Below are 9,857 nucleotides of genomic sequence, written 5' to 3'. Positions count from 1 at the left end.
TTGTTTTTCTTGGCAGTACGCTTCAGGTCACCGTTAAGTTAAAATGTAAACCTCTGCCTTAGCCTGACATCCTGAGCTCTCTGGACAAGGTTTTCACACAGAATTGCTCTGTATTTTCTGCATCCATTAATCTCCAAGTCCTCGTCACATAAAAGTATCCCCACAGCATGATGCTGCCACCGCCGTGTTTGATTTCAGGAATGTATTAAAGAAATGATGTTCTGTGCCACACATGCTGGGAAAATTGTGGCCAAATAAATCAACCGTCAGTTCATCAGAACCAGAGGATATTGCTGCTGTTTTTCAGGGTCGTTTATCACAACAGGCTGTATTTAGCCTTCCACTGAGGAGTGACTTCTGTCTGTCCACTCAGTCATAAAGGCCTGATTGATAGAATTCTGCACTAACAGTTGTTTTTCTGTAGGGTTCTTCCATCTCCACTACGGAACTCTGGATGTCATTAATAGTTCTTGGTTATCTGTCTGATCAGTGCTTTTCATTCCTGATTACTCGGTCTGACTTGGTGGCCGCATCTAGGAAGAGGTGTTGGTTTCAAACCTGTTCCACCTGACATGAAGGGTGTCATTATCGTGAACACCTTCAATGCCACTGAAATGTTCTTGTGTCCTTACAGATCTCATCTTGTAGGTCTACAGGCAATTTTCTGGAACCTCAGGACTTTATTTTCACTCTGACATACACCATTAACTGAGGAGACACTATATAGACGGGTGGGAACCGCTCCTTGGTATCCAATGAATTCAATTAAGGATCAAGGGTCAATCTTTGATTTTTGACAAATTAAAAACCAGCTAATTTTTAAACTGTAAGTTGTCCTTGTGTACTTATACATATTTCATATCCCTCTCATACTGCACGCTCTTCTTTCTGACTGCATTTATCACACTCATACTTTAGTCCCCATTTGTCTCAATTTCTAATCAGAGAAACTTGCAGCTAGAACAGTGAACAGGCTTGAGACAATTTAATGAAAAAAAAGAACTCATGTACTCCCATCTTTGAATTCTACTTCTGCAAATTATGAAACAATTTGACGCATTTTAACTTTTAATGAAGTTCATTTGATTTCTGCTCTCCATCGTAAAGTTGTTTAACAAAGTAAATAGTTGCTCTAATGTAGTTTTAAGCCTCCAAATAGAATCGTAGCGGCTCCGCTGATATTTTTTAATGATCAGTCAAGCTGTGACTGAACAAGGAATCCTTGTATGGCAATTATAGGTTTAAAGAAATTAGAACAAATTTCTGTCATCTGATGTTCCCAATATATTGAATAAAAGACCACTGTCTGGAACAAAGAATAATATTTAAGGTTTGTGTGCATGTGTGTGTGCATGTGTGCGTGTGTGCGTGTGTGTGTGTGTAGATCAGATCAGATCAGATCAGATGAATTAAGCTGCTCATCATGATGGCCTGCTCTCGCTGATCATTAAGAGAAACGCATGTAGAATTTGCCACCCTGGCCCCTATGAAGTGTGGGTAATTACCACTAATGTATCATCGTCTATTCAAGGCCGGAACGTTACGTTTCGGAGGGCTGACAGTGAAACACCTCTGACCTAAATGTTTTATTCATTCATAAGACCCCGATTATTCATTTTAAGCTCATGTTTCACGATGAACAGTTTTTCCGTGAATTACGAGTTCTTTCATATTAATGTCAGGTACGCTCACATCCGCACTAAAAATGTTCATATGATGTCGTTCAAAAGAGAAATCTCAACTTTACAAACATAGATTTGTGGTAACCTATGCACAGGTCAACTTCTGCGCAGACTGATACGTTACTGAACTTCATTGTTGTCATAAGTCATCAATGTTTCCAGCAGCATTTATGAGTTTTTATTTAAATTTCCTACACTTCTGCTTCAGTCTTTAGAGCTGCTGTGTTAATGTTAATAGTCTTCAAAAAACTCTTCAAGCTTTAGCTGTCACATTTACAGTCACCAACAAATCATCTATTGTAAAATTGCATTCTGTTTTTCTATATTTCTGTAATTAGGCCACAAATTTAAATGAAACCTGATCATCATTTTAAGTAGAACCACCTGTCTGTAACTGCTTTAGAACGTAGGCTATGTTTTCTGTGGTTTTCATTTTGAGACATTAAAACAACCCGGAACGTTTTTAAATGTATTTAACATTATTTATTCTAAGATGCAGTTTGATGAGATTCAGTTCCTGATTCAGGTTGGTATCTGCAAAAACAAAAGAAAAAAAAATGTCTGGTGCCAAACATACTGATTGTTTTTTCTGAAAGTCAGGAGCAGTATGTTCCAGCTTCTTTTAAGGCGTGAAAGAAATCAGATTTTTTTTTATTTTTATTGTAAATCAATTCATAAATAATGTCTACTGATTGCCTTTTAGTTGCATTTTTTTAAAAATATAAAACTTATTCTAAGGTGTTCCAGACTGTGCATAGTACTAAGACCATGATGTAAGTGCAACTGTTTCTACTAAGAGTCACATCCAGTCCAACTATTTTGTTGAAATTCATAGACACCCAAATTATTATTATTTTGTTTTATTGCCATAACATAGAAATCACACAACCAGAAATAAGATGTGATCTAGAATGCAGCCTGCATACCAACACTTATCCAAAAAAACAAGAACAGCTTTAATTTGTCTTGAGACTGAAAACCATTTAACTGTTAAATGCTTTGACACAAGCAGCACCTTAGAAAATTAAGCTGCACGTACGCCTCCTATTACCCAGCACGTAAACACATGTGCATATTAGGAGACCTCATGTGATATTATAATTCCAGAGGCAACTAACTCTGGTGTTGTGCAGACAGAGGATCATGGAGGGTAGTAATGGCTGCATTATTACTCCTCTTATTGTGTCTTAATTAGTGGCATTTAATTATGCACTAATGCAGTGAGGGCTATTAAAGACATTGAGGCCTGCTGATCAGGGAATTAAAGCAACGCACACACGCACACACACACACACACACACACACACACACACACCTACAGGCACACTTCTCACACAGACACTTGTCGTGCCGTAGAAATCTCAGTTCCCTTTAACTAGGAATTACAGACACCCTGCAGAGAAAGTGTCTGTTTAAATGAGATGAAATGTAAAGAAAAGGTGGTGTAGTAGAGAAAAGTGCAGACAGCCACTAAAAAAAACCAAATCAGCTTGAAAAGGAAAAAGGGAATTGATAAAATATAGAATAAAATAAGGACCGGATGAGGACGGGAAAGATGAGGGTAATCACAATTATGTCTATTCTGCTCGTTAGCAATGACACCCAAATAGGTTTTAATTTTTCACTCCCACGCCTCTCCTCCACTGGTGCATCTCAATTATTTGTTCAGAGGCTGGTGTGACAATAGTGTCGGCTGTGGGAGCCTTTGGGATGCTAAACAGGGGACAGGAGGTTAAATATAAGTCATTTTCAGTAGGCTGAACCTGGCGCTTTGTGCTGCTGGAGAGGACAAGCTTCAAAGCTTCATTTAAACAGAGCAAACAAAAGAGCAAACTTGATCCGATCTCCCTGTCTGCTTTTGAAGTTGCGGAGCTGCAGTCCAGAGTGCCGACTGCTCATATCCATCTTATGAACATCATACGGACCCCCCCCTCCCTCCTCCTCTCTTTACACAAAACATGCATCAGCACATACATCCACTCCAGATGTGATTCACGCCTTAATGTCCACACTTGCAGGAATTTGTGCACATGAGGTGAGAGCTTAACTTCAGTTAAGTTTGGTTCAGACAAAGTTTGTTTTCCTTATAATTCTGTTGTTCTGTTGTCACACTAAAAATATGAGCTTGAAAAATATAGTATGTATTGTATAGACTTCATCTGTGGTGAATCAAATTTAAGATTTCAAGTTTTAAATATTGTTGAGTCAAGAGTCCATGTCATCATGAGTCAGTAAAAATAAATACTGTATGATCACAGGTCTAACTAATCTAGTAAATTAAAATAATATCATAGATGTAATTAAAATAAGAATCTGTTGCATCTAAAACCTGCTGGTGTAAAATAATGGAAATAAACTGAATCCTTTATTATGCATGGAGCAGAGCAACTGGTGGCATGCAGAGTGTGTTATTACTTCTTATTGTAGAGGATGGCATGAGCAGCACGGATTGAAATATTGAATAATATTGTGTAAAGAAGTCATTTTAACACATCCTAAAATCAGGAAAGCAGAATCTTTAAAGTTGAGAAATAAGTCAGTGTTGCAGTGATCGGCTCCAATGTGAAATAACGCCGGAGTCTAATGGATTTCCTTTTTTCTTATTTGCTCCTTCAGTGTGCAAATCTAGTGATCCCCGGAAAAAAAAGTGTGCAAATTCAATTCAAGGAGTATTTAAATAAGTACAACACCAAAGATTCGGTTTTAAGTTCTTTATAAATATCTTCAGATAAATAGTGTTATAATACAAGCATAACATTTCCAATGCACTGCTAAGTAACACACAAAAAAAGTGCAACAGGCCTAATTAAAAAAAAAAAAAATCAACACGACGGCCTCTTTAGTGGACAGGCCTGCCATTGATTCAAATAAAAGAATAACAGCAAAAAATAGAAACAGTTGTTGGTTTGTTTTTGGAAAGAATTTCAGGCTGTTTGTCTCCTAAATCAAACTTTCTTTGGGTTTAGCGTTTCTTCTCGTCTGATTGTATTTATCAGTGCCACATTACAGTATGTGGTAAATGCCCTCACAAAGTGTGCAAATAAATTATGATTTCAATCAACATGGGTCTAATGAAAAATTCATTACACAGCACAATATTAACCTTAGTTTTACAACCTCCTTACAGCTGCACGCAACTTAAAATATGACGTCTCTCAAAGGCCTATTCTGTCTTATTTTATGTAATTACAACGTCTGTCTTGTTTGTGGAACTTTTCCCAAAAACAGTAAAATAAAAATAACCCGTAATTTACCCGGTTAAGACAGCAGCAGAGCCGGGTGTAGAGGGTTGCCTTTCCCCTCCAGCAGATCGCTTTTCTCCATCACTGAGGGCGGTGAGCAGAGCTGAGCCGGGCCAGACTGCAGCCCCGTCAGACCCGGCACAGGACCCAGGGACGGGGTGGGTTTTATTGGCACGGGAACGGCGGGCAGGGTCTGCCCGTTGGCGTTGTGGTACAGGCCTTTTGCTGACACACTGAACGGCGCGTATTCGGATGATGCTGGCACCGGCACGCCACCCATGGACTCTGACAGCATACCGACGTGCGGCCACATGGAGTTGACCACGCTGCTGAGCTGCGGGGGCACCGGGTAACCCAGGTGGTGCATGACCGAGGTGAGAGGGAGCCCGCTGGCCACCACACCCTTGTAGTCCCGTCCTATAATGTTCTCAATGGCGAACGGGTGTTTAAAGCCGCCGGGCTGCGCGCAAGCAATGCCCCCGTAACCCTGGAAGTGAGGGAGCCGACCCACGCTTGCCGGGGCCGCGGAGTGGTCGTGGTGGCTTGTTGCTGTGCTCAGCTTGCCGCCCGGGTGGTGGTGGTGGTGGTGATGGTGGAAGTAATGCATCATCGGTGAACTCTTGCAGCTCATATGCTCGGCACGCAGAACCTTGAAGCGCTTCCGTCTCCTCAGGAAGCTGCCGTTTTCGAACATGTCACCGCAGTCCGGATGCAGAGCCCAGAAGCTGCCCTTCCCTGGCTGATCGGGCCTCCGTGGGATCTTGATGAAGCAGTCGTTAAACGAGAGGTTGTGGCGCAGGGAATTCTGCCACCTCTGGGTATTCTCTCGGTAGTATGGAAACCGATCCATGATGAACTTGTAAATGTCACTCAGAGGCAGCATCTTTTCGGCTGAGTTCTGGATAGCCATCGCTGTCAGTGATATGTAGGAGTATGGAGGCTTCTGGTCGCTGTAAGAGTTCTTCCCAGGACGGGGCATAACTGCTTCCTTTTTTTTTAAAGTGTCAGTTGTTAAATAAAACAGCCTTTGGAGGTAAATTCTAAATGCTTTCTTTTACGGTGATAACTTGACAGTCTTCCCATCAGTCTCCATCTGACTGATCTGTTCCAAAGTTCTGAGCCATCAGATTAGATTACCTGCGTTATATCGATTAATACAGAGTAACCAAAGGGCCCCGCGGCTGTCTGGTAAGATCCTTGAGAGGCTCTTGCATCCGAATTAAGTTTCTTTGTCCGCCTCTTCTCCAAATGAAGCTCTTGAAGTTGTGCGTAAAAGTCAGTCTCCGTGCGTAAAAGTTGAGATTTCCTCTGAGTTCCCTTCTTTTCCGTGGCGGTTAAAGGAGATGAGGGTCCGGTTTGCTGTCTGCTGTCTGTGTGTGTGGCTCCTCTCCTCCTTGTGCGATGCTCCTACTCGCAGAGCGCCGTTTTTGTAAGACCCCCGCAGGTCGCCGGCTCTATTATCTATTATCCAGACACTTAGGGGACACGTCAGGAGAGAGCAGAGGGCTGTGTGTGTGTGTGTGTGTGTGTGTGTGTGTGTGTGTGTGTGTGTGTGTGTGTGTGTGTGTGTGCATGTGTGTGTGCGTGCGCGCGCGCGTGGTGGGGGGGTTACGCGAGACAGAGAAGAGGGTACAGAAATGAATAAAAATGAGGGGAGGTGTGTTCAGCGCAGGCGTTCGCTTCTAATCTGCTGTTTGCCAATCAAAGAGCAACGCGTAAAGAACAGGGACAGAACAGAACCGGCACGACAGATCTCAACCACTGAACTGTGTTTAATGCGTCGCTTCCTTTAAATATCTTGCAGCAAGACAAATCACCAATACCTCCACCAGTGCTTCTCCGCAGATGACCCTGACCTTTGACCTTTTGAAAAGTTTGAACGTGACACCACACGTACGGTAATATTTTGGTGCCAAAGGGTCTTTTTCCTCGGCGGTGTCATGTCGGAGCATACATGAATGAAATAACAGAGAATGTGAGTTCAGGTCTTCTTTCTCTTGAGGAAATAAATAGTAAAGAATGGAATATATAAATACAGCCTGCTTGTTTAAATTTGCTCGATTGCACTTTCAGACTTTGCAAACAATAAATCATGTCTTCCTTTGCGCACAATCATCAGTGCGCTCCTCTTCTGCTCTCAATTACACAACTGCACCGAAAACACACACGCACACACACACACACACACACACACACACACACACACACTGAGAGAGAGAGAGGCGCTGTTGTTGATTAATTGCTGAGAGGGGAGTCCGGCGGCTGTCTGTCTGTTCAAACACTCTCTGGTGAATCCTACAAGGATGTAAACAAACTTCATCCCCTGCTCTGAATTCTGTTCAGCGGAGAACAACAAAAGCTGCTCCCCTTCCCCATATATTTCTTTCCTCTGGCCAGGTGTCATGACTGGGTCCTTGACGGCTCCTGTCTTCCTCGGTGCCCCGGTGGGCCCTCGAATACATTACAATAATTAAGCCTTCCGTGATTTAGCCTCCTAGGAGAGAAGTCCAACAATGTAATTAAGGGCAAGCTCGCTGTATTAGGTATGAATATTCAAAACTGTGTCAATTAATTAGCCGGTGTGTCTCTCCCGTTATGTCTCGGTCCTTAAAGCCCACTCAAAAGGTCAACGGTGTCAGCGGAGAGCATATTTTAAAGACGTCGCGTAATTGTAAGGAAAATTACCTTTTAGTGCCACTTGGCTCGACAGAGAGTGAACATGTATATATTCACTAAATAAAGGCAGCAGTTGTTGTCTTGTGTTTTTTTTTTTCTTTTCTTGTTTTTTTTGTTTTTTCTTTGCATAAAACTCTTTTGCAGGCGCTTGAAAAATGAGATCTGAAACTCTGAGGCCCTCCGAGGCCGACGCGCGTAAAAGCATCCTCTTAAAACGCCCGGGAAAGATCAATATTAAATCTGTTTTCACAAAGGGGGCCGTTAAATAGACACCGTGGCTGATCTGCATAACAAAATTAATTAGGTAGTCTTTGTCTTCGCCCGCACCCAACTCCTGGACAAATAACTAGTTGTAAAGCGCACCTTCTGGGCATACGGAACATATGCTGGAATTATCCTTAATTGACTAATTACATAAATTACTCATTAAGTTTACAGCACATCAATTATAAAAGATGTATCAATTAATTTTGCATAAATTACAAGCGGGACGCTGCACGAAGAGGGCGGCGGAGGGAATGAGGGTCGCCAGGAGGGGGTCTACTCCAAGGTGGAGAGTTTCTCAGTGTGTACGTGTGTGCGCGCACGTAGGAGCGCGTGTGAGTGACGGTCGTCTGTTTGTTTCCAGTCTCTAATAATTATTTGTTCAGCTTAAGGGCAAAGATATTCTTTCTCTGTCTCCCATTCGCAAAGGGAAAGTGTAGGGGTAATGGCAATTATACTAATAATAATAATCTTAAAGACCTCTCTCCAAGTCATAAGGGGCGCATCGTCGCGGAGAGAGCCATTAAAATCAATTAGCGAGGCCTATTGTCTTCAATGGAAAATTAAACCGGTTTAGGACTGTAGCGCAGACGCTGTAAGGCGTGCTCGTGTAATGGGGAATTATTTAGAGGCAAAACACGACAGATCTTTCAGTTTGCCAATAAAAGAGCGAGCAAGCCGGAGCGTTAATGGATCAAAGCTGCAGCGTGTCTGCCTGTTGCCTTCAAGAGGCATCTCAGGTAAAAACCATCCTTCTTCCCAGTGCAGACTTACTGCATAAATACTAATAAAATGACTTGCTTTTGGAGTTTTTTTTTCTCAGGCATATTGAAGAAAATTTCCACCACAAATCAGGACAACTTAAATTTAAATAAATATTAAATTTGCATCATGTTTTTTCATCATATATTGTGAACTTTGCACTGGGATTTTTACAGTGGATCCAAATCAACAGATGTGCAGTGATGCTTTTTTTTTTTTAACTTTTAGTTTTGTGATGCTGTTGTATTGAACTGCATTGTGTTATGAAGTGATCCTTTGATTTTGCCATACCAGACAGGGGTGAATATTTTTTTTATTTTGTGCTGAACTCATACTGAGGAATGGAGCCCAAACACTGCACCTGTACTTTAATATTGACTTTATAGAGTTAACAAGGGTGTGTGTTAAGTGTCAGCTGGACAAGTCCAACATCTGCACATTTGCCAACCAAAACAAAAAGTACTGAATTATAACGAAAAGCAGTTTAGCGCTTATTGCGTTGCTGCTGCCAGTGCAGATGGGTTTATACAGGCTACATCTGAGCAGCAACAACATGCCTTATGAACTTTCTGACTGCCTACTTATTGGTCCCTTTCTTTTTTTTGCTCATTTGTTCTCTTTCTTTGTCTCTGTCAGTCTCTTTACTTCTGAAATTACACAAAAAAACACGTCACCAGAAACACTGGCGAGACACTTGACCAAACGACATCCATGCAGCCTAATTTGAAGTGATTTAATTTCCAGTGTGATGAAAGTAACACAACATTTACCAACAAGGTCCTCACACAGTCCATCAGAATTCACATGCTTCTTCTGTGACGGTTGCCACAATGTATTTGATATTCAGAGGCTTTAAGAGAAGTCTGAAGTTCATCCTTTCATATTCTGACTCCTAATCTTCCACACTGGCTGTGTTAGTAAAGCAGGTGAAGGATTTGTAGCCTGCACCGGTAACAGAGTTCTCACTAACCAACCACCTGAACTTCACTGACCTTCTCTCAGGCGCTTCCTCTTTGGGTGATATTCATACTGAAGCTCTTTTATCTTTTGTCAGACACAAGAGCAAACCTGAAGCAGGTTTTCTTGCTTTCCTAAACCGTGCCGTGTAGCTGTAAGGCTTCGTCCGCCTCACATTCTTTTACTGACTCCCAGGTGATTGTTCATATTTTTATAGGTATCGGAGTAGCCATAAAAGTTGATGATTCTGCAATAGAGTGCAGCTACACACTGA

The 9,857-nt window shown here is 41.8% G+C and overlaps 1 protein-coding gene across 1 annotated transcript; it reads right to left on the bottom strand.

The window, feature by feature from the left end:
- Window positions 1-4,940: 4,940 nt before the first annotated feature.
- Window positions 4,941-5,903, bottom strand: foxb2 (forkhead box B2). Its single transcript, XM_008294443.1, has one exon. It carries the CDS (start codon window positions 5,901-5,903, stop codon window positions 4,941-4,943), a length of 963 nt encoding a protein of 320 aa, XP_008292665.1.
- Window positions 5,904-9,857: the final 3,954 nt, after the last annotated feature.

This window comes from Stegastes partitus, unplaced genomic scaffold (assembly GCF_000690725.1).
Source record: "Stegastes partitus isolate 25-593 unplaced genomic scaffold, Stegastes_partitus-1.0.2 Scaffold963, whole genome shotgun sequence".
Classification (NCBI taxonomy): Eukaryota; Metazoa; Chordata; class Actinopteri; family Pomacentridae; genus Stegastes; species Stegastes partitus.
The sequence above is the reverse complement of the archived record's forward strand: the minus strand, read 5'-3'. Positions and strand labels throughout refer to the sequence as shown.